Here is a 25,474-nt window from a genome sequence, read left to right on the forward strand (position 1 = left end):
AACCCAAAAATAAGTTAAAACTTAAAGAGTGAAGGAATGAATATCCCATGGGAATAGAAAGTATAAGAAGTCTGGACCGTTGCATTAACCTGAAGCAAAATAGGCTGTCACATAGGGAGCATCGCTAGAGACAAAGAAGGACTTTCTCTAAGGGCAAAAGGTCAGCACTGGAGCAAAACAAAGTAATGAATGGAGAAGACCCTCAGTACAGAGCTCTAAAACAGGTGACACATAAAGTGGAAGAAAGGTAAAGAGATGGAGACATTAGCTATTATATTTGAAGATCAATACTCTTCTCTCATTAATAGAACCGATAAGGATTATATGACTTCAACCATTTCATGGGCCAAAATAGACCACAGACTGGCCCTAAATAAATGTGAAGGCAGGGAAATTATAGAGTACACTCTGTAACCACAGTGACACTAAATTAGGAACTTGAGTATCTCTGGAAAATCCCCAAATATTTGGAAATTAGAAGACACCTTAAACCCATGGGTCGTCATGGCTTAGAGGGGCAATCACAGAGAGGTCAGAATTGTCTGTACCTGTGTGACAATGTACAGAAATGACAATGTGAGGTCTGCAGATGCAACAGAAACAGAGGTTGTGATTTCACAGTTTGCAGGGACAGGAAGCCAGGCCTGAGGGACCCAGACAGCAGTCTGGGTTTCGAGGGTGCACCAAGACCCTGTTTCAAGGGTGCACCAAGGGGAGGAAGAGGCAGCATGCCAGGATCCTGCGCTCTCCAGGTGGGAGAGGGGGCCACCCTCCAGGTTCCAAATGTGGGGGTCTGACCCCCTGGCACAGGGGCTTCCCCCTTGTCAATCTTGGGCATGGTGTTGAGATGCCTGGGTCCTGCAGGCCTGGGGAGCAGGAAGGGGATACATTTGGGTCCTGGGAGAAATGGTAGGCAGAAGCCTGGGCCTGACTCATGGCTCATGTCCTTGTAGCCCCTGTAGTGCCAGCCTCCACCCCACGTCCTGTCTCTGAGCTCCAGGAACGCAGCCTCCATGACCCCAGCTGCTGGGCACCTCCCTGTTGCAGGCCCTGGGGCAGCTCCTCCTGGAGGAGTGTTTCCCATGTTCACAAAGATAGAAGGTCCCCAGGTGACACAGGGGTGGACGGCAGGTGGCTGTGAAATCTTAGCCCAGGGAATGGGATCCGGAAACTCCAGAATTAGAACCAGGTCCCTTCAGGGTGCACAGACCTTGCTGTGCCTCCTCTCAGTTCTTGCCTCTCTCTGCCTCCCCAGCAAAAGGGGGTCTTGTTCTGGAGGAAAGGGAGCCCCTTAACCACCTCCCCTCTCTTCTTTCCCTTCATTCCAGGATGTTTGAACTATTCCTATTGTAAGTATGGAAAAATGCCTAAACCTAAGTACAGTTTCCTGACCAATTACAGGGCTAAATCCTGTGTAATGACCATCAAGTGCAAACAGGGACATCCACCAGGGCCCCACCCAGATACCCCTGTGCCCCTTCCAGAACCCCTCCTCCCCCCACAAGGGTCCCCTAAGATGACCCTTCCCCTACCTCTGGTCCCTGGTTCCTCCTCCTGCACTCTTGTTGGCCTTCATCCCCTAATGTCCCAATTTCCTACCTCTGCTCACTTCTCCAGAAGCCTCCCCAGATTCCAGGTCATTACCCGCCTCCTCCTCCTCCCCTTCTTCGACCACATCTTAGGAGTGGACAATCCAGACTTGGTTCCCTGGAGGAGGATCCTATAGCTCTGGAGGCAGAAGCAGGAACACCTGACAGGGACTCCAGGGTCAAGGTCCCAGTAAGAACCTGGGGAGAAGCCCAAAGGGCACTCGGGTTTTCTGTCGTCATCCCTGTGGCCACACGGGGGCGCTGCCGCTCTCCGGTTCTGCACAGCCTGGGGAGAGGACTGGGCTGAGGTGAGTCAGGCCGAGCAGAGAGGGAGGGGGATGAAGGTACCTTCTGAGCAGTCCTGGGGGCAGGTGCAGGGGTGGGGCAGGGAGCAGAGAAGAGGAGATTCTGGAGCCCTGTCCTGTGTCTGTAGTTTCCCTCTGTCCTCCCCTCAATCCCTCTCTCCAGGCCCTTGAACAACCCCAGGAAAACTGAAAAGTAGACAGTTTTTCCTCCTGGACCTACTACTTGTCTGAGGGTTACTGTAAAAAAGAAACTGCTTCATTTTAGAATAGTTTGAGATTTACAGAGAATTACAGAGTTAGCGCAGAGTCCCTGTACGCCCCACACTAGGTTGACCTGTTGTTAAAACCACCCTGAACCTGATGCATTTACCATAGATGATGATGCAATACTCATCATTCCTACTACTGAACTCCACACGGGATTTGCTTTTATTGGTTTCGTTTTCTCTTCCAAGATCCTACCCAAGATGCCACACTGAGTTAAGTCCAGTCATGTCTCCTTCAGGTTCCTCAAGCTGTGACCATTTCTCAGATTTTCCTGTTTTGGTTTTTTGTTTGTTTGTTTGTTTGTTTTTTTGATGTTTGAGGAGAACTTCCTGGTACATTATAGACTATCCCTCATTGTGAATTAGGCTGCCCGAGGCTATGGGCCCGGGGAGACCACAACTGGACGGGCCATTCTCAACACAACATAACAAGAGCATACAGTGATCACTTGGTCATCACTGAGAAGTTACCCTTCACCCCCTGGCTAAGGTCGTCTTGCCCAGATTCTCCCCGTGAAGTTCTTCTTTATGCTTTGTCCCTTTCCACGAAGTAGTGTTAGAAGGAAGTCAGGATGTGCAGCCCAGAGATATGGGCTGTCCCAGTATGAAAATGTGCATGCAGGTTGTTGTGCAGACATGAGTTGTCTAATTAGTTGGGTAAACACCTCATAGAGGGATCAGCAGCTCCCATGCTTAGTCTGTGTTTGGCTTTACAAGAAGCTGCTGACTGACGCCCACAGTGACTGTGTTACTTTGTATTCCTGCCATTAGTGACTGAGGCTTTCTGTTGCTCCAAGTCCTGGTCAGCACTCGATATTATCAGTGTTTGGATTCCCGCCATTCTGACAGGAGTGTGATGGCAGACCACTGTTGTTCCCTTTGCATTTCCCTAATGACACCTTCTGTGAGTACCTTCTCATGTGCTTATTTGCCAGGAGTATATGTTCTTGGTGAGCTGTCTGCTCAGGCGTTTGCTCATTTTTTTAATGAGTTTGGCTTATTGTTGCTTTTTAAGGGTTTAATGGGTGTTCTAAAACAAGACCTTTATCAGACATGTGATTTGCAAATATCTTCTCCCAGTCTCTGGCCTGAACTTCTTTTTGAACTAACAGTAGACATATATGCACGGATGTATTTGGGGGGTGGGTAGGAGAAAGGAGAAATGGCTCATTGTAATGTATTTTGGGGAGAGAACTTGGGTAACTGGGGGGGATGAGGGATTACCATGTAACATCTTTATTTTTGGATATCTGTGGTTATCTGCTGGATTCCCTCGTATGTGCTGGAGTGATGTTTTCAAAACATAAACTAGTTTAAAATACCTAACACTTGAAAGATCATCCTCAGACCATTAATCAAGACTCGGGTTCTGATCTTCTACTTTAGGACCAATCGTCTTTTCCCTGAACTATTTTGCCTTTGAATTCTCATTTCTGAAGCAGGTGGGCTTGATTGTATGGACAAGTACTCCTATGAGAATAGCTTAATATGCCCTGTAACATACAAAACCCATCATCTAGAAAGTATTTAAACAGACAAGATAGTAATAAATGAATAAAGGAGCACACCCCAGAAGCAAGAGAAAGATCGTGCTTGCCCCTGCCCTCCCACCCCCAGAGAACAGGGTCCTGAGAAATGGAGCAAAGTCTCTGTGAGTCCCCTGCCCAGGGCGCAGACAGGCAGGCCCAGTCCCCCCTCCCCCCCCCCCCCCAGCTCTGTGGCCTGAGCTGCTGACTTTCCTACCATCTCCTTCCTTGCTAAAGTGTAAAGAAACACGTATAAACTGGTTATAATGTGTACGTATGATGTACAATATATATGAGGTGATGTATATTCCCCGTAGAAAAATTATAAAATGAGAAAAGTGAATGAGGACAAAGTAGAAAGGATGGTAATTCTCACACCTGAGCTACTTTGTTGCATTTTCTCCTAGTCTATGATAGATGCTCCTGCTGCTGGAACTCTGTCTCTAAGGTGATGAGGACAGAGCTCAGAGGTCCCAGCGCTGCTCTCTCCAGATGCCATTTCCCCAGTCAGCTCACTGTCCCCCTCCTGAGAGGGCTGCTTCTCATTTCCTCCCCCCTCCTCAGTCTCCTGCACCCCTCCCTGCTCCCCTCCTGAGGTGATGAGCTCCTTTGTTTCTCACTCAGATGAGAAGTACACCTCCTCCCTATCCTCTCGCCCATCTGCACCTGTGTCCTCACCTTCCAATTGATGGTGGAGGCGCCCCTCCTGTCTCAGGCTTCCCCTCCATTTGGGCACCTGCATCATCCATTTCCCCCTCTCTGCTGACTCAGCAGTTCCCCATACAAACATGCTGTCCTGACTCCTATGCAAAAACATGAAACACAACTAAATACATCCAAACAAAATCCGCCCCTAAAAATCCAACATGTTTACATGACTCCGCCAACTCCTGCCCCATCTCTATGGCCTCCGTGCAGAACTTTCCTCACTCCGTTTCTCACCCACCATGTTGTTTTTAGCAAATGATAGAGACACTCTATCTAATACTAATTCTAATACTAATTGTTTTAAAAATTCTAATACTCCTGCAGTACTTGAGGTCAAGTCAGATGTCCCCAATCTTCCATGCCCCCCCATCCTGAATCTCAGAGATTCATAATCATACCATCTTCACCACTGCTAATGGCTCAATTGTTTGGCACAATGGGGGATTTTCTGCGTCCAGTCCTCATTTACAACCAGGACCCTTACAAAAGCATCTATGGAAATTAACTGCTGCCCCCCACCCTTTCCATACCTGGAAGGGCACATAGTATAAAAACAGCTCCAGCAACATTTCTACTTTATCTTTCACGGTCAATAGTACCTGGTACATATGGGCTTGTGTCCGTTTGCCATGCATACTATTAAAGGGACAGAGAGTTTGGATTGATTCTGAGGCCCTTATAATCTGTGTTAACTGTGCATTATACAGTTGTCTTAACAATTCTATACCCTTTACTCCCTCATCCAAAGGCTTATATTTACTTAGAGCACACCCTGGCCTATGGCTGCCACTTCCCATGTCTCCACCATGGCAACATTGTTCAGAAATGTATCTGATGGGCCACACTCTATGGGTTCTTCACGGATCCTGACAGTTTGCTGGAATGCTTGTTGCAGCTCTCATAGGCATTATTGCTGTGATTGCGGCCGCAGCTACTGCAGCTTCTCTTTGCACCAATCTGTGCAGACAGTACAATTTGTGCAACAATGGCAGGAGAAATCGCTCCAACATTGGAAGACACAACGGGATACTGACAGTGGACTGTCCAGTGAGATTGCAGGCCTACAACAGGCTGTGTGATGCTGCTGGGAGATCAATTACTGAACCTACAAAGACAAATATCATCACAATGTGATTGGAACACTGCATCAATATGTGTAGTTGCATTACCATTTAATAACACTAAATTTCCATGGAATGATGTTAGAGACACTTGCTCGGACAATCTAACGTGTCTATGGACATTCAACATCTGCAAGCACAGATATATGAGACTTTCAAAACCAATCTGGACCTGTTATTCTGTTCTAAGGTCTTAGAAAGTATAACAGAGGGATGAGGAAAATTGAGCCCTGTAGAGCATGTTAAGAATTTTAGCTTCTCTACTGCTATTCTGTTTGTATTAATATGCGGTGTATTTATACTTGCATGTACAGTCTGTGCCAGAGACGACAAGCTTGTCAACATATTGACCGACGACAGTTCGGGTTATGCCATGTCCTCCTACAGTCCATCGTATACAAAGAGAAAGGGGGAGATGCTGGAGAACAGGCTGGAAGCACCATAAGAATGTCCTGAAGGAAAGGGACAGAGCAGCAAGAAACTGAAAGAAGTTTCATTCCCAGGACAGAAAGCCACTGGGAGTTAAGGTTCTCTCCAGAAGGACATCATCTGGGCACCACCCTGGGGATAAGAATGTTTTGTCTGGTGCCAGATGTACTCATGACCCAGTATGGAAAACACTGCAGGTACATGACCTGACAAGAGGCCAAATACTATGTTGTATGTGCTTGCTGTTGTCAACAATTTGCATAAATGAAAGAGGCTTGAGCCAGGGGACTGAGGCTTTGGGTCCTGGAGAGTCTTAGCCCCTGTTTTGCAATCCTCTCATCACCACACCTCTAGGACCAGTCTCTCTACATATTCCACACTCTCATTTTCTTTGTGTTTATTTATTACCAATATAGGTGTGTGACATTTCGTGTCTTCCTTTCCAAAGGGTTCTCTAATATTTCTAATAATCTTTTTTTTTCTTATTATTTGAGTGCAGCTTACACACTGTTCCATTCCTTTCAGGTTTACAACATAGTGACTCGTCATATAATCCAATAATTGCACTCTTGGGTATTTACCCCCCAAAGTGAAAACACCAATTCTTTTATTTTTAAAGTTTATTTATTTTTATTGAGAGAGGGAGAGAGAGTACAGAAGCAGGGGAGGGGCAGAGAGAGAGGGAAAGGGAGGGAGAGAGAGAGAATCCCTAGCGGACTCAGTGCTGTCAGCCCAGCACCTGATGCGGGGTCAACTCACAAACTGTGAGTGTACATGTCCACACTGTAGAGCATTGTATAGACACTGAGATGCTATTTCCTTTTTTTTTTTTAATATATTAAATTTATTGTCAAATTGGTTTCCATACAACACCCAGTGCTCATCCCAAAAGGTGCCATCCTCAATACCCATCACCCACCCTCCCCTCCCTCCCACCCCCCATCAACCCTCAGTTTGTTCTCAGTTTTTAACAGTCTCTTATGCTTTGGCTCTCTCCCACTCTAACCTCTTTTTTTTTTTTTTTTCCTTCCCCTCCCCCATGGGATTCTGTTAAGTTTCTCAGGATCCACATAAGAGTGAAACCATATGGTATCTGTCTTTCTCTGTATGGCTTATTTCACTTAGCATGAGATGCTATTTCCAAATCAGAAATGATATTTGTTTCACTGTGTTTTGAAACATTTAGAAGTAGGAGTCCCAGGAAGTGTTTCTACTTTTCGCTTTTTCCCGTATCACCATCATGGGGCTGGAGGACAAGGTGCCCAGGGACACAGACACCTCAGCAATGGCACCGGCTCCTGAGCTCTCCTCTCCTGCAATCCCGCCTCACCCCTGAGCCTGACCCCTGTGGAGTCCAGGGCTGCTCAGAAACCTCATCCTCTCCCCACTGATGCCCAGGCTTCTGCTCAGACATCTCTACCTGGGTTACAGTCCAGACCCCACTAAGGCTTCTCAGTCAGTATCCACCTGAAAGCAAAGCAGTGGGGGATGTCCCCTTACCTTTCACCCCACGTGCGGCCACAGGACTATGGAGAGAAGACCCAGCTGCCTTTCTCCTCCTCAACCAGGCCCTCCTTAGGGTCTCCTTCAGGTCCAGCACCTGGACAGGGGCCCGGACACCAGGGGGCGCCCTCATCCCAGATGATGTTCAGTGAGTGAGGTTGTTTTCAAAAGCCACAAGGATACAACCTGTGTTCCTGCCACAGACAAATGGCTAAGGAATTGTGTGGTATATACACACACATATATATACACACACTAGAATATTATGCAACCACAAAAAGGATGAGATCTTGCCACTTGTGACAACATGAATGGACAAACAGGGCAGTGTGTCTGCTAAGTGAAAGAAATCAGACTGAGAAAGACAAGTACCATATGATCTCACTCATATATGGAACTTACAAAACAAATCAAATGAATAAACAGACAAGCACACAGCAGAATCAGACCTATAAATAAAGAGAACTCACTGATGACTGCCAGAGGGAAGGAGGTTGGGAGGATGGGCACAGTGGGTGAGGGGAGTGGGAGACACAGGCTCCAGTTATGGAAGGAACAGGTCTTAAGAATAAAAGGCACAGCACAGGGAATATCATGAGTGATACTGTAACATCACTGTCTGGTGACAGGTGGCAGCTATACTCTGGTGAGCACAGCATGGTGTAGACAGAGGGTGAAGGGCCCCTGGGTGGCAGTGGGTTCTCCGCTCATGGTCCCAGGGTCATGGGATCCAGCCCCACAGGAATCAGCCTGCTTGAGAATCTCTTATTCTCTCTCTCTCTCTCTCTCTCTCTCTCTCCTTCCCTCCTTCTTTGCCTCTCTTCCCTGCTCTGGCTGTCTCTCTCTCAAAGACAGAGAATGTATTCAGAATTTGAGTCACTGTGTTGTGCACCTGCAACTAATGTAATCGTGTCCTTCAACTATATTCAAAGTTAAAATATTTTTAAAAAGAAATTAATTAGGAAGTATAAACTGTAGGGGTACCTGGGTAGGTAAGTCGATGGGCATCTGACTCTTGATTTCAGCTCAGGTCATGTATGATCTCCTGGTTCCTGGGTGTGAGACCTGCATCAGGCTCTGTGAAATGGTGCGTCCTCTCCCATGGCTGCAACTGCAGGAAAACATGCGCAGTTACAATAAGGCATGGGAAGGCTAAGTGAGACTGGCGGAAACACAGACCCCTATACATGCAGGTGTTCATGTGGGGTGTGGGGTCAGAGGAAGACTGGGGTGCAAAAACAACTAACTGGATGAGAGAGGAAAGGGACCGGACGTAGAAATGAACAAAACATCCCAACATGGCATCAAGGTTGGGTTGCATTAAACTTGTCAGGCACCCACTAGGCATCAGGCACCATTCTCTGCACTACATGGTTCAAGACAAAGTCTCTAAGGAACAAGGAGACTGTGAAGGGTTGGAGGAACCAATTTCATGAGATCAATACTCACTGGAGGAGGAAATGTCCATCTCCTCAGGCAGTTCAGTACCATCGACCTCAGTTTGACCCTGCACCTCACTGAGGATCTTGGCATTGTTTTCACTTGACACAAATGTGATGGACAATCCCCTCGGGCAACTGGCCTGCACAGGCCTCCTTGGAAGGGGACAGAGGGTAGCACTGGAAGACCCCAAAGTAGGAAGACACCCAAAAGGAGGGACGAGGGTGTAATGTATGAATACATAGGAAATCAGGGACTGGGAGGTGCACTGGGATGTCCGTGTGGGTGTGCAGCTTACCCGATGCAGGTAGGGGTGGGAATCCCCAGGCTTGTGGTAGTTGATGGCAGAGTTTACCTGCTTAATGTCCATGCCTTGGCCACATAGGTTGCTGGCCACAAGAATTTGTTATTGAAGACCTTTAAAGTACTGATACCAAGAAAGCTTTTGTCAGAAAGACAATCATAAAAATGTTCACAGTCCTTTATCTCAGGGGTCTCATTTCCTCCCAAGGACACAAGACATCTTTCCATCTCTCCCTCACCTCTCCTCCCGGGGCATCCTACAGTGGATGGCAATGGCTGGCAAGTTCTGCTCCATCAGGAGCTGGGCCAGGGCAATGCAACGCTGCACAGACTTCACAAAGATCTTGCCTGTGTGTGGAGAGTAGGGGGATGTGGGCCCATGGGTGTGTGTATGGGGGGAGAATGACAATGTGCCAGAGTGGGAGATTTCTGGAAGCACACCCTCCACATGAAACCACTAAGTCCCTCTTATTTCCCGCTACATGATTCCTTTATTCCTCTAAGGATAATTACTCTTCCTTTCTCTCCTTTGCTTCGGATTTTCCTCAGCAAATCGGTCTCTGAGGAGATACAGAGAACAGTAACCAAATCTGGCAGACATGTTAGGAGACAGGAATGAGGTACTCCATGACAAAGGGATAAGTATTGGAACTAGGGTCTGGAACGACCATGAACAATATTCCTGCTTATGAAATATTAAACCTAAGACCTACCCTAATTCTGGGAGTAGTTTTAGTGTGAAAAAGTTGCACAATCCATAATCTGAAAAAAAGCTTCTCCTCAGGGTGTGATACAAGAAGAAATAAACATATTTAAGAACCCTAACTGGGCCAATGTATGTGGGAATATTTAAGGATTTAAAAGTCCTCCAGATTTTTTGTAAAGTTTATTTACTTATTTTAAGACAGAGAGAGACAGAGTGAGTATGAGCAGAGGAGGGGCAGAGACAGAGACAGAGAGATCAAGAGAGAGAATCCCAAGCAGGGTCCACACTGTTAGCACAGAGCCTGACACAGGGCTCCATCTCACAAACCATGAGATCAGGAGTCTGACCCTTAACCGACCGAGCCGCCCAGGCTCCCCAAAACACCAAGTCTTTAATTATTATTGATGGGTTGTACGTGTTTTAAAATATGCAATTGAAGACAGAAGAAACAGCAGCCCACACATTGGGAACTGGTCTGACACTGACAGCTGGGCCTCAGTGTGGTCAGAAGCTGACTGATGCCACCACTGGGCCATATTATTCCTGTGGGACATGAGCCAGTCATCTCACGGAACATCGACAGCACACAAGGACACTCTGAAACCGTGACATTACTTTGTCTAATTACAGACAAAAACAAGGCACTGTACGACCCACCAAATACCAAACATCTCCCCGTGCTGGTTACTGAGCAATCGCTGCTTTTTACCATTACTTAGTTTATCTCAAGTTTTTATTTAAATTCCAGTTAGTTAACATACAGTTTAATATGAGTTCAAGAGTAGAATTGAGTGATTCATCACTTACAAACAATACCAAGTGCTCATCACAAGTGTCCTCCTTAGAACCCATCACCCATGAAGCCCATCTCATAAACCTGTGACCCACCCAGAAGCTTGACAGCTTCTAAGTACTAACCATCTTTTCTGTTGGGATTTGTGGTAATATTAAAACAAATGACGTTCTTTAAAATTTTTTTAACGTTTATTCATTTTTGAGAGAAAGAGAGAGACAGAGTGCAAGCAGGGGTAGAGCAGAGAATCAGGGAGACACAGAATCCTAGTCTGGTTCCAGATTCTGAGCTGTTAGCACGGAGCCCCACGCGGGGCTTGAACTCATGGACCGTGAGATCATGACCTGAGCCCAAGCCGGATGCTTAACCAACTGAGCCACCCAGGTGCCCCAAAATAAATGACTTTTTGATAATTCGATTCCACTCTAATCAATGCTGGAACACCTATATTACTTAGCGAAACAACACACAACACGTTACTTAAAAACATTCATGCATTAGTACAAGATCCATTCCATGTGCAGATGGGCCTATGCATTTAATGTAACAGAAAAACACAGTTAATGATACTGTTTCAGGTCCAGTTTGCAAAGAACCTCAGAGAAAGTACACATTGTGTAGTTTTAATATAGTATCAAAGATGAATATCCATAATTATCTGAAACGGTTATAATACATACTATTCTCCTATATTTGGTCAAGGACATAAATTTTTTCATATACTTCAACCAAAACAACACAATAGATGCAGAAGCAAATCTGAACATCCAGTGGTCTTCCAACCAGACAGACAAGAAAGAGACTTGCAAAAATGTACAATGGAACAAAACCAGTATTCTCACTGCCCCTTTTATTTGGGAACATTGGTACTTTCCACACAAACAATATTTCTGTTTTCATGTGATTGTACATGAATTAATAAATATTTGAACCTGTTTTAGTCCTGTGGTAAATAAGGATCGATAGAATCCACAGACACACAATTCTCCCTGGGAGCCTCACTAATTTGTAAGACTGGAGAGATGTCCTGAGAACAAAATGCTGGAGAATCAGTGACTCACACAGCTCCTGGTCCACGACTCAGGGACACGGTGTGACAAAGAGCGCTCTGTGCAATAGGTGAGGCGTCCAGGCCAAGTCCCAGGTCCCCAGGCCCGCCTCTCAGGGACTCTGGCCCCAGGGCGGCGTCGGGGGCGGGGAAGCCCAGTGTTGGGGAGTCCCCATCTGCCCTGGTTTCACTTCTCCCTGACACAACCTGTGTCAGGTCCTTCTGCCTGGATACTGATGACGCGGCCTCGGTTCACACTCCTATTAGTGCCCGGTTTCCGGAGAAGCCAATCAGCGGCACCGCGGTTCCGGGGTATCAAGTTTCAGCGCCCGCTTCCTGAGGTTGACATTTCTCCCCAGACCCTGAGGATGCGGGTCGTGATGCCTCCAACTTTGCTCCTGCTGCTGTCGGGGGCCCTGGCCGTGACCCAGACCTGGGCGGGTGAGTGCGGGGTCGGGAGGAAAGGGACTCTGCAGGGCAGGAGCGAGGAGACCGCCCGGCGGGGAAGCGGAACCCCCGGGGAAGCCGACTGTCCACCGCCCGGACCCAGACCTCCACCCGGCCTCGCCCGGGCTCCCCTTCCCCGTCCCTCCCAGACTCCAACCTGCTCTCCCCAACTCTGGTCCCCCTCGCCCTGCCCTCCCGGCCGCCTCCCCCTGGGACCCGGGCCCCGCGCGGGGAGGAGGGTCGGGCGGGGTCTCAGCCCCTCCGCGCCCGCAGGCTCCCACTCCCTGAGGTATTTCCATACCATCGTGTCCCGGCCCGGCCTCGGGGAGCCCCGCTTCATCTCCGTGGGCTACGTGGACGACACGCAGTTCGTGCGGTTCGACAGCGACGCCCCGAATCCGAGGTATGAGCCGCGGGCGCCGTGGATGGAGCAGGTGGGGCCAGAGTATTGGGACCGGGAGACGCGGACCGCGAAGAACAACGAACAGATTTCCCGAGTGGACCTGAACACGATGCTCCGCTACTACAACCAGAGCGAGTCCGGTGAGCGACGCGGGCCCGGGTCCAGGTCACGACCCCCATCCCCACGGACCGGCCGGGGTCGCCCCGAGTCTCCGGGTCAGAGCGCTGCCCCGAGGCCGCGACCCCAGTCCCACGACCCTGGAAGAGCCCGAGGGAGCTTTTAGGCGGGTTTACTTTCGGTTTCACCTTAATCACTGCTGCTCTGGGGGCGGGGCGGGGACAGGGTCGCACAACATCCAGAGAATGTATGGCTGTGACGTGGGACCCGATGGCCGCCTCCTCCGCGGGTACACGCAGGAGTCCTATGATGGGAAGGATTACATCGCCCTGAACGAGGACCTGCGCTCCTGGACCGCGGCGGACACCGCGGCGCAGATCACCCGCCGCAGGTGGGAGGATGCTGGTGTGGCGGAGCAGTTGAGGAACTACCTGGAGGGCATATGCGTGGAGTGGCTCCTCAAGTACCTGGAAAACGGGAAGGAGACGCTGCGCGCAGGTACCGGGACCGCGGGGCCTCCCTAATCTCCCCTCCCCTGGGGCTGGCTGCCCACGAGGAAGGGAAAATGGACTCAGTGTCATGACCCCTCCCACGGGTGGGAAGAGGGACATCCGCCTCGGAGTTCATCTGCCTACTAGAGACTGACTCACCTTGAGGGTGCTTTTCTCTAAAAGAGAGACAGGAATCCAGTCTCTCCCTGGGATGCCTGTTGAGATCATCCCAGAAATAACCCATCAGCAGTTCCCTCTGACCCTGGCAGCCACCTTGTGAACCCTGACCTTCCCTCTCAAGGACTTGTCTCCATCTGGGAACATATTTGGAGATCTGACTCTGGGTTTTCTGAGTCACTCACCCTCCACCACACTCAGGACCACACTGTGGTCCCCACTTTAGACCTGCAGCCTCCCACCCGGGCTCTTTCCCTGATTCCAGAACTTAACAAGGATCAGGAGATCCCAAAAGCTAGACTGATGTCTCGGTTTTGTGCTTCTTCCATCCAGACCAGTTGTCCCGTCCACCTCAGGATGGTCATGTGGATGCAGTTTCAGTGGCCCATAAAGCTAAACCACAGTGTGGATTCTCTGTTTCTTCTTCCTCAGAATCTCCCAACACACGCGTGACCCGCCACCCCATCTCTGACCGTGAGGTGACCCTGAGGTGCTGGGCCCTGGGCTTCTACCCTGCGGAGATCACCCTGACCTGGCAGCGTGATGGGGAGGACCACACCCAGGACACAGAGCTTGTGGAGACGAGACCTGGGGGAGATGGAACCTTCCAGAAGTGGGCGGCTGTGGTGGTGCCTTCTGGAGAGGAGCAGAGATACACGTGCCATGTGCAGCACGAGGGGCTGCCCGAGCCCATCACCTTGAGATGGGGTAAGGAGGGTTGGGGGTAGAGTCCCGTGTCAGGGAAAGCAGGGCCCTTCTGGAAATTTCAGAGTCAGGACTGAAGCTGGAGGTCTGGGCCCCTCACCTTCCATCCCTTTCCAGAGCCATCGTCTCTGCCCTTCATCACCATTCTGGGCATCATTGCTGGTGTGGCTGTCCTTGTGGTCACTGTGGTGGTTGGAGCTGTGATCTGGAGGAAGAAGTTCTCAGGTAGGAACAGAGTGGAGGGGATCTGAGTTCTCTTGTCCCGCTGGGGGGGTTTCCTAGGTAGCACGTTGTCCTGCCTGGTTCCTGGGAAGTTCCATCCACACACATGGACCTGCCCACTCTGGAGCCGTTACCAACAATCACTCTGTAGCAAAGCACTTGTGAAAATGAAGAACAGATTTTCACTTGGTAACTCTGGTCACGGGGACCTGATTCCCAGCAGTGACAGGAGAGAGAGAGGAAGGTCCCTGCTGAGGTCAGACCTCCAGCAAGTCAGGTGGTCCTGTGACCCCACACCTCTTTCTTCATGTGTCCCAATCCTGTCCTGGGTGTTCAGTCAGAACTCTGGAAACTTCATTGTGGACCAGAACTAGGAGGTTGCTCTAGGATCACATGGCCCACCTGTCCCAGGTCTCTAACATGCGATTTTCTTCCACAGGAGGAAAAGGACCAAGCTATTCTCACGCTGCACGTAAGTATGGAGGGGGTGATCCCTGAAACCTGGAATGGTGTAGACAGGACCCCATGGGTCACCCCCCTTCCCCCTTGGCTGCTCCTTTAGTCTCAACTCCTATGGCTCTGATCATGTCCTGTTTGTTCTACCCCAGGCGACGACAGTACCCAGGGCTCTGATTCATCTCTAATGGCTCCTAAAGGTAAGACTCTGGAGGGTGAAGTGGGGAGGAGTGGGGGCACTAGGGACACTCTGAGCATGTGGGGGGCTGTTGAGTGTGTGGCACTTATGTGACTGACCTAAATGTGTTCATAATGATTTTTTTTCACAGTTTGAGACCCGCTGCCTGTGGAGAACTGAGCGATGCAGGATCTGTCTACGCTCCCACTTGGTGACATCAAGATCCCCTGACTTTCTTCAGATGGTGTCAGATGTGTCTGTGTTCCTATTAGCATATTGTGAGGATGCAGGGGACTGGCCCCCAAACCCACCATGACCCCTCCCATACTGATTTGTGTTCCGTCTCCATCCCTGTCTTTACTTCATGTTGGGCTGAGTACTGACCCCTTACTTCCCTACTGAAAATGAGAATCCTGATATGACTTTGTGTTTTGTAATTCTGGGTATGTGGGGATGATGAGGTAATAAAAGAGAACATTTATAAAATTGCAAGAGAAAATAAATGAAAGCCCTGAGAAACTCCCAGAACCCGCATATTTCTTGTGCTGTGTCTGTTGCAGGTGGGGACAGGAGAGGGCTGGAGGAGCCGAGCGGGGACAGGGCCTGGGTCCAGTCGGTGCTCAGTGCATCCTTGGTGTGTCAAGCTCCCTCCTCAGCTGGGTCATGTCTCTGCTCCTTGTCCTTGTCCCTTCTGTGGAACCTTGTCTCACCAGGACCTGAGATCATAGGGGCTTGGATGTCACCTGTCACCAGGAGCTTGTGCAGCAAGAGCTTCCTGTGACTGGGTCAGCCCAGGCTCCATCCTGGGTCGTGACCTCAGCCCCATCTTTGGGTGTTTTTCCCCTATTGTTCCTATGGAGCATCAGGCCTGTTCTTGCTCTTGTGTCCAAGTTCCTGTCTCATTCTCCCCGGGTGACCCCCATAGTTATGGCACCAGGAGTCCTTTGGGCTGTCGTTCTGCAGGCCTAGGTGGGCCCTGCACACAGGGGTCTCTGGGGTTTGGAGACATGAATTTTCAGATTCCTCCCATCTTCCCCTTCCTCTCGAGTTGTCTTCTGGATTATTCTTTAGATTCTGGAGGTAGGAGGAGTCTGAGAGTTTCTCATCGTTACTACGCTTCAGTTAGTTTCTACCTTCCCTGCCTCTCTATGCCCTCTCCCTGCCCTTAGTTCTAGTGATGCTGGTTCTGGCTCCCATCCACGTTCATGGATTTATAAAGCAGGGTCTAATGTAGATTTCTATTTGGTTGGAGCAACGGCCTCATAGAGCGTAAATACAGTGATTCTGAAGACAGGACTATGTGTGTTGTGCTGTGCAGGGAAAACGCTGTAGGAGGGGGGAGCTGAGCAGAGAGGGTGGGAGGGGGGAGCAGCCCTGGGGAAAAGTAGAGGCGGCACTGATAGTGAGGTGGGGGCACTTTGTGCAGGACCTGCCACGGACCGGCTGTGCCTGAGGCTCATCCAGAAGACAGAGGTCCTCTCCGCTGACCACTTGTTCCACTGATAATCTCGTGTGCCTCATGCAGGACCCGCTATTTTTTCATCTGGGACACCTCAGTAATTAAGAAGAGGCAAACATGCTGGTCTTGCAGAGAATATGTCCTAGGGGTGAGGGACAGACTCTACTTGACCTTGGAGCAATGTGGGGACTGAAGGCATTGACCCCATTGAGCAGTCAGAAATCCAAGTATAACTTTTGACTCCCCTGAAACTTAAATACTGCCACTAATAACGTACTGTTGATAAGAAGCCTTACTGAAAACAGGAACAGTCATTTAACACGTATTTTGTTGTTACATGGATATGTAACATGTATTCTTACAATAAATTAACCTGGAGAAAATAGTAAGAAAACATAAGAGAAACTGCATTGACAGCACTTATTGTAGAAAAGTCCACATATCGGTGGATGTGCACAGTTCAAACCAGTGTTAATTCAGAGTCAACCGTATACTGTATAAATGTGGTAAATAAGGGAAGTGTTTAAATGGAAATTGGTAGGTGCTTTGAGGAAGGTGACCCAGAGAATTACCTGTGTGGGGACAGGGAAGGTGGCTACTTTACTACGGTGGTAAGTGTGAGCCTCACTGGGAAGCTGACCTCTGAGAGATGTGTGGGACACAAGGAATTGTTGAAGAGTATGTCTCAGGGAGTTCTTTCCAGGCAGGGGAACCTCCAGGCGCATGTACTAGGGCAGGAGCGTGTCCTTGTTCAAGGAAGGGTGAGAGGCCACTGTGGCTGGAGCAGAGAGCATGTGAAATGTGGTCAGATGTCTAGACCTTAGGATTAGAAGGGTTTTGAGTTTTCTCTGAGTGACATGTGGAGTCACCAGATGGTTTAGATCAGATGGTTCACGTGGTACTACTTGTCTTAGCAGCATGTTTGCTGCTGTGCAGAATCGAGAGGTGAAGGGCGGGAGACCAGTAGGGAAAGTGTAGGAAGCCAGTGCAGTTTCCAGGAGGGGGGATGTTGGATTTATTTTGGGGTTTGAGGAGAGAAAATAAGAGGGAGTGACTGTACTCTGGTTAGTGTCTGTGTGTGTGTGTGTGTGAGTGTATGTTCTGGATACATTTAAAGATGAACTTAGCAGCATGTCCTAATGTATTAATTCTGCGTTGTGAGAAGGAGGAATCACGGACAGCATCCAATACTTCAGACTGCAAGAAGAAAGGGGGGTTGTCTTCCAATGAAACAGGGAAGATTTTGGAAGTAGGACATTTGGGGAAGCAGCATCACAGGCACCCCATTAGGAGTGTGGAAACTGAGATTATTAGAAATACAAGTGAGGTTGGCTGTTGGATACAGATCACAGGGTAGGAGAAATATCTGGGTTGGAAAAATAGATATGGATGTTGACATCATATAAATGATGTTTAGAGCCTTTAGCATAGATGAGGTCACCAAGGGGATGATGGCCATAGAAGAAAAAGGAACAGGACCAAACCATGGACTCATCAGCACTAAGCAAGCTGATCAGAGCACACCCAGAGCACACTGCACAGTTCTGGTTCTGCACCTAGAAGGCACACACTCCAGGGAGACCCAGCCTTCCGTGTGCACTGGAATTTCCTGGACTTAGGAAGAGGTAGACAGTCTGCAATAGAGCATGAGATTCTGGGTTTATAACAAGGTTGGTGCTGCTTCCACACACTGAGAACCAAGCACATAAAGCACAATTCCCACATGGCTGTGCCTCACCCTCTTCTGTGGGGCTTATTAAGTAGTGATTCCTGGGTCCACGCCCAACACTCTAACATGGTAAGTGGGGAGAGGCCTGAGCATTTTGTAACAAACCTACAAGCAATCCTGGGGTTCCACCAGATAGAGTTGCAGTGAAGTCACTGATGAGAGCCCTCATTGTGGGAAGGGGTCTTACATCCACATTTAAAAGTTGTTTTTTCTAGGAAGAAAAATGCAAGGCCTGCTGGGAGATACATATTTTCTCTCCCATGGGGCAGAGCCAAGTGGCAGATTGAGGAAGTGGTTATCAGCTCAACATAAAATCTCTGAGATAACAAGAGTGTAGATCTTAAATGTTTGCCCCACACAAAGGAAATGGTAACTATGTGACAAGGTGCAGGTCTAGGCTAAAGCTATGGTTGTAAGCATTTTGCAGCATAGAAACGTATCAAGTCAAGAAACTGTAGCCTTAAACTGACACAATGGTGTATGTCAGTTATATCTCAGTAAAACTGGTGAAAAAAAGTCTGAAACCATGCTCTCTGAAGCTATTCCCTACATCGACTTCTGCCTCTTTGTGATACATGTGCACAGTTACAGACTGGGATGAGAGAAAGAGAATGTGGGGCCTTGTTCTATTTCAAGGAAAGTCACAAACCAGGCTTAAGTCTACACAGACGGGAACAGAATCCACAATGGACCCGAGGGGGAGGCTCACATATAGCCAGGGCCCTGCTCCTGGGTATAGATGTCACCCTCACAACACAGTCCCCTGACATAGGACACTGGATCCGGAGGCTAGGACTGCTGTTGCTGCTGCCCCTTGCAACAAACTGCATGACACCACTGTCACTCAAACACCTGTGCCAAATGCCATGTAGTGCGGTCCCAGCCTATCTGTCCCATGTCCTGAGAGAGATTCTGGCAGGTGGTCACGTGACTGTGAAGTTTCATGCCACGTCCAATGCAAGAGTGTTTGACAAAGTGGGTTCTCCTCTCCATGGTCTCTGCCCTCCGTCAACATTTTTAAATGTGGAAGTTTTTCATATGGGAAGAGGATACTAGCTCTGGGCATGGAAGTTGGGGGCCAGGAATGGAAAAAGAATGACAAATTGCAACATTTGGAGCAGTGATTTGAGACTACAACTTGATATGATACATTGTAGGCACTCAGGTCAGATTGGAGGAAGGAGTGACTAAATACAGCGTCTTCCAACTTTTCCCCTTGATAGTTGTTATGGGATCCAGCTTTTGTCTACTCCAGTTGTACTCACAGGTAAGTGGAGTAGCACTGTCGGGTGATGAAGTGATTGTTCAAAATGTCTTCTCCAGCCTTTGTCTCCTCCTAGGATTAAGTTACCCAGATCTGTAACACTTCAGATGATCCTTATACATACACTGACACTTCATATTTCTTTGTACATGCCCGTATTTCTGAGCAGAGTATCCAAAATTTACCAGGTTTTATGTGACCCTCACAAAAGTCTGCAAAATCATTCTAGGTTAGACATTGTGCTCCTCCACGTCTGGTCCACGAACAGCTAGTAATCAAACTGGTTTTAGCAGATCCAATGAGGATATACAGGCTTATTTTTGTCTTGATTGCCAGTCTGAGACAGGATAAGGTTTCACTTTCATTTCTGTCTCTATCTGTTTGTGGGCTGATGCACATTCACAGACCAGCGCTGGCTCACGGAAGACACAGATCACCACTGGTTTAGGTAGACTTGTATTCTACCACCTTGTGTGGTGCTGGATAAATCGCAGAAATGAAACAATTGTGAATGGGGATCCTCTTCCAATAACACAGTAGACTAAGTTTTAAGGCTGCCTCTTCCTATAAAAACAACTAATCATGATTTATACATACATGTATAAAATAATATGTATACAATATATATTATATATTGTATATATTTCACCCACAAGAAAAAGCAGGAGAATAATAATCATTTAGGCCAAAATATAGTAATGGGCAAAAAGCTAGGGATGATCGTTGCTCTGATACTCAAGGTGTATTTCAAATCTAGAAAATCTTAGCTTGACTTCTCAGGCTCATGAACTTACTAGACAGGAAATAATGCCCAGAGCTTATTCTATTTCATAAGAAACATCTCTCCCTGAAAATATGGGAGTTAAGATTCATAGATTCATATCCTCAGGAAAGGGTGACATGAATCACATCAACTCTATCTTCAAGAATAAGAAGAAATTATTCTAAGGAGGTTTGCTTGGAGCTAACACAAAGTGACCAAAATAGCTACTTCAAAGAATTTGCAATGACAGACTAACCCTTCTGTGATTTGTAATCCAAATTTGCTTTGCTATTTTGGGTCAAAGTACCTTCAAGTCATTAGTTTAATTTATTATTGTCCTGGATTGATATTGAGTCAAATTTATAAGAAAGAAACAAATTTCTCTAGAGAAATCTACATTTAAGCTATGTGTCAAAAAATTTGCCGAAAGAATTGCACAAAGAAAAAGAGAAACTCGCAGCACGAAATGTAAAGTACAAACGGGAAAAAGACTGTGATTGAGTAGCTTTAGAAAGAATAGGTAGTAAAAAGAAGGTCATAAAACTTCAATATTGCACTCATAGGACATAAAATATAACAGGACCAGGATATGATATAAATATATAAATATATATTATTTGAATAAATATTAGTATATGACATAAAGAAAAAATGCTAGGAAAGATAAACAGCAACATTTTATAATGAGAAAAGTATCAAACTATCAGAAGGTTGAAACAATTCTGCATATATAGTCACCTAATAACTCAGTGCCAAATACTTGAAAAAAAACAGACAGAAATTGAGAAACAGACAATACAACAGTAATAGTCAGAAACAGCAATATATCACTTTCCATAATGGATAGAACATCTATGCAGAGATCAATAAACATAAAGAAGACTTGAGCCGTACTGTAAACCAATAGTACAAATCTGACATTTACTGACCATTCCAGCCATCCACAGAATACACATTCTTTCAAATGTACTTGGAGATTTCTTGAAGATAAATCATATATATTCCATTATATGTGTGTGTGTCTGCATGTTAATGTGTGTGTGTGTGTGTGTGTGTGTGTGCGCGCGCATATGTGTGTATACCACCCCTTTTTTATCCATTCATCAGTAGATGGACATTTGGGCTCTCTTCATCGTTTAGCTCTTGTTGATAATGCTGCTATAAACGTTGGGGTGCATGCGCCCCTACAAATACGTATTTTTGTACCATTTGCGTAAACACCTGGTACTGCAATTGCTGGGTCATAGGGTATTTCTATTATTAGTTTTCTGAGGAACCTCCATACTGTTCTCCAGAGTGGCTACACCAGTTTACATTCCCACCAACACTGCAAGAGGGTTCCCCCTTCTCCACATACTTGACAACATCTGTTATTTCCTGTGCTGTTCATTTTAGACATACTGGCAGCAAAATGTGAGCATATTTTCTTCCATTTTTTTAACATTTGTGTTTATTTATTTATTTATTTATTTATTTATTTTTAATATAATTTACTGTCAAGTTGGCTAACATACACTGTATGAAGTGTGCTCTTGGTTTTGGGGGTAGATTCCCACGGTTCATCACTTACATACATCACCCACTGCTCATCCCAACAAGTGCCCTCCTCAAAGCCCATCACCATTTCCCCCTCTTCCCTGCCCCCTATAAACCCGCAGTTTGTTCTCTGTATTTAAGAGTCACTTATGGTTTGCCTCCCTCCATCTCTGTGACTATATTTTCCCCTTCCCTTCCCCCATGGTCTTCTGTTAAGTTTCTGAAGTTCCACATATCAGTGAAAACATATATCTGTCTCTCTCTGACTGACTTATTTCACTTAGCATAATACCTTCCAGTTCCATCCACGTTGCTGCAGATGGCAGGATTTCATTCTTTCTCATGATGTTAGCATATTTTCACATGTCTGTTAGCCATCTGGATGTCTTCTTTAGAAAAGTGTTTTCTAAAGTCATGTCTTCTGCCCATTTATTAACTGGGTTATTTGCTTTTTGGGTGTGGAGTTTGCTAAGTTCTTTATAGATTTGGGAAACTAATCCTTTATCAGATATGTCATTTGCAAATATCTTCTCCCATTCTGTAGATTGTCTTTTACTTTGGTTGGTTGTTTCCTTCCCTGTGCAGGAGGTTTTTATCTTGATGAACTCCCAGTAGTTCATGTTTGCTTTTGTTTCCCTTGCCTCCAGCAATTTGTACAGTAAGAAGCTGTTATGGATTTTGATGGGTTCCTATCTCAAATTTAGGTCTTTCATCCATTTTGAATTTCCTGTTGTGTATGGTGTAAGAAAGTTGTCCCATTTCTTTCTTCTTCCTGTTGCTGTTCAGTGTTCCCAACACCATTTGTTACAGAGACTATCTTTTTTCCATTGGATATTCATTGCTGCTTTGTCAAAAATTAGTTGACCATATAGTTGTGGGTCCATTTCTGAATTTTCTATTCTGTTCCATTGATCTATGTGTTTGCTTTTGTGCCAGTACCATACTGTCTTGATGACTACAGCTTTGTAATACAGCTTGAAATCTGGAATAGTGATGCCTCCAGTTTGTTTTTCAGAGTTTCTTTGGCTATTTGGGGTCTTCTGTGGTTCCATACAAATTTTAGGATTGTTTGTTTTAGCTCTGTGAAAAATGCTGGTGGTATTTTGATAGGGATTGTATTAAATTATACATTGCTTTGGGGAGGATAGACATTTGAACAATATTTGTGCTTCCAATCCATGAGCATGGAATGCTTTCCCATTTCTTTGTATCCTCAATTTCTTTATAGGTGTTCTATAGTTATCAATGAGAGTGCAAAACTTTTTCCTCTTTAGTTAGGTTTATTCCTAGGTATCTTATTGGTTTTGGTGCAATTCCGAACAGGGTTGATTCCTTGTTTCTTTTTTTGTTTCCTGCCTTGTTATTGGTGTATACAAATGCAACAGATTTCTCTACATTGATTTAACAATCTGTAACTTTTCTGAATTCATGTGTTAGTTCTAGCAATTTTGGGGTGGAATCTTTCAGGTTTTCTACACAGAGTATTATGATTTCTGTGAAGAGTGAAAGCTTGAATACTTCCTTGCCAATCTGGATCCCTTCTCTTTCATTTTGTTATCTGATTGCTGAAGCTAAGACTTCCAGTAGTATGTTAAATAGTAATGGTGAGACTGGACATTCTTGTCTTGTTCCTGACCATAGGGAAAATGTTCTCAGTTTTTCTCCATTGAGGATGATTTTATCTATGGGTTTTTCATAAATGCCCTTTATGATGTTGAGGCATATTCCATCTATCCCTATTTGTAGAAGGTATTTATCAAGCATGGATGCTGTATTTTGTCAAATGCTTTTTCTGCATGTATTGACAGGATCATATGGTCTTTGTTTTTCTTTTATTAATGTGGGGTATCATGTTGATTGATTTGCAACATTGAACCAAACCCACAGCCCAGGAATAAATCCCACTTGATCATGGTAATACTTCTTTTAATGTATTGTTGAATTCGATTTGCTACTATTTTGTTGAGCATTTTTGCATCCTTGTTCATCAAGGGTTTTCGCCCGTAATTCTCCTTTTTGATGGGGTCTTTCTCTGGTTTTGGAATCAAGGTAATGCTGGCTTTGTAGAATCAGTTTGGACGTTTTCCTTCCATTCCTATTTATTGAAACAGTTTGAGAAGAATAGGAACACTTTGAGAAGAATTCTTTAAATGTCTGGCAGAATTCCCCTGGGAAGCCATCAGGCCCAGGACATTTGTTTGTTGGGAGATTTTTGAATACAATTCAATCTCTTTGCTTGTTATATATCTGTTCAAATTTTCTATTCCTGTTTCAGTTTTTTTAGTTTGTAAGTTTCTAGGAATTTTCCATTTCTCCCAGATTTCCCAGTTTTCTGGAATATAATTTTCATAGTATTCTTTCATAATTGTTTGTATTTCTGTGGTGTTGGTTGTGATCTCTCCTCTTTCATTTATAATATTATCTTTTGGGGGTCCTTTCTCTTTTCTTTTTGACATGTGAGGCTAGAGGGTTATCAGTTTTATTCTTTCAAAAAACCAGACTTAGTTTTGTTGATCTGTTCTACTAGGGTTTTGTTTGTTTGTTTGTTTCTATATGGTTTCTTTCTGCTCTAATCTTTATTATTTCCCTTCTCTGCCGGCTTTAGGCTGTATTTGCTGTTCCTTTTCTAGCTCCTTTAGGTGTAAGATTATATTATGTATGTGAGACCTTTCTTGCTTCTTGAGATAGGCCTCTATTGCAATATACTTTCCTATTAGGACTGCCTTTGCTTCATCCCACAGGTTTTGAACCGTCGTGTTTTCATTTTCATTTGCATCTGGGTAATTTTTAATTTCCCGGTTAACCCTCTCATTCTTTTGTAGGATGTTCTTTAACCTCTGTGTATTTGATGGCTTTCCAAATTTTTTCTTGTGGTTAACTTCAAATCTCATGGTGTTGTGGTCTAAAAATGTGCATGGTATGACCTCGATCTGTTTGTTCTTGTTGAGGGCTGATTTGTGACCCCATGTGTGATCTCTTCTGGAGAATGTCCCATGTGCTCTCAAAAACAATGTGTATTCTGCTGCTTAGGATGGAATGTTCTGAATATATATTTTAGGTCCATCCAGTTCAGTGTGTCATTTAAAGCTGTTGTTTCCTTGTTGGTTTTCTGCTTAGATGGTCAGTCCAATGATGTAAATGGGGTGTTAAAGTCCTCTACTACGATTGTATTATTATCAATGACTTCCTTTATGTTTGTGACTAGTTGATTTATATATTTGTGTTCTGCCAATTTGGGGGCATAAATGTTTACAATTGTTTTATATTCTTTCTGGATTGACCCCTTAATGATGATATAATGTCCTTCTTCATCTCTTGGTACAGTCTTTGGTTTAAAATATAGTTCATCTGATATGAGTATGGCTATTCTGGCTTTCTTTTGACGTCCATTAGCATGGTAGTTGGTCCTCCAACCCGTCACTTTCAATCTGCAGGTGTCATTAGGTCTAAAATGAACCCTTTGTAGGAAGCATATAGATGGATCTTGTGTTTTGTCCATTCTGATACCATAAATCTTTTGATTAGAGCATTTAATACATTTACAGTCAGAATAATTACTGAAATATATGGCTTTAGTGCCCTATGTTACCTGTAGAGTTGGTGTTCTGGTGATGTTCTCTGGTCCTTTCTAGTTTTTTGTGCTTTTGTTCTTTTTTTTTTTCCACTCAAAGACTCCCCCTTACAATGTCTTTCAAGGGGAGCCATGGTGGCTAAGTCGGGTAAGCATGTGATTTCGGCTCAGGTCATGATCTTACAGTTTGTGAGTTTGAGTCCTGCATAGGGTGAGCTG

At 45.9% G+C, this 25,474-nt stretch overlaps 2 protein-coding genes across 3 annotated transcripts in view; one reads left to right on the forward strand and one right to left on the reverse strand.

Annotated features, from left to right (window-relative positions):
- The window catches only part of LOC106984453 (class I histocompatibility antigen, Gogo-B*0103 alpha chain), a 218,141-nt gene that overhangs the window by 41,390 nt on the left and 151,277 nt on the right, over nt 1-25,474 (reverse strand). The gene's annotated exons all lie outside the window — the stretch shown is intronic.
- LOC106966627 (class I histocompatibility antigen, Gogo-B*0101 alpha chain) overlaps nt 12,031-25,474 on the forward strand; it is a 388,211-nt gene continuing 374,767 nt past the window's right edge. The window contains exons 1-8 of the mRNA XM_053223382.1: nt 12,031-12,178; nt 12,458-12,727; nt 12,930-13,202; nt 13,805-14,080; nt 14,195-14,302; nt 14,739-14,771; nt 14,908-14,955; nt 15,085-15,467. Of these exons, the coding sequence (XP_053079357.1) occupies nt 12,106-12,178; nt 12,458-12,727; nt 12,930-13,202; nt 13,805-14,080; nt 14,195-14,302; nt 14,739-14,771; nt 14,908-14,955; nt 15,085-15,089 (1,086 nt within the window). The 5' untranslated portion in view covers nt 12,031-12,105 and the 3' untranslated portion in view covers nt 15,090-15,467. Of the gene's footprint in view, nt 12,179-12,457; nt 12,728-12,929; nt 13,203-13,804; nt 14,081-14,194; nt 14,303-14,738; nt 14,772-14,907; nt 14,956-15,084 lie in introns of the transcript that reaches the window.

This window comes from Acinonyx jubatus, chromosome B2, assembly GCF_027475565.1.
Source record: "Acinonyx jubatus isolate Ajub_Pintada_27869175 chromosome B2, VMU_Ajub_asm_v1.0, whole genome shotgun sequence".
Taxonomy (NCBI): domain Eukaryota; kingdom Metazoa; phylum Chordata; class Mammalia; order Carnivora; family Felidae; genus Acinonyx; species Acinonyx jubatus.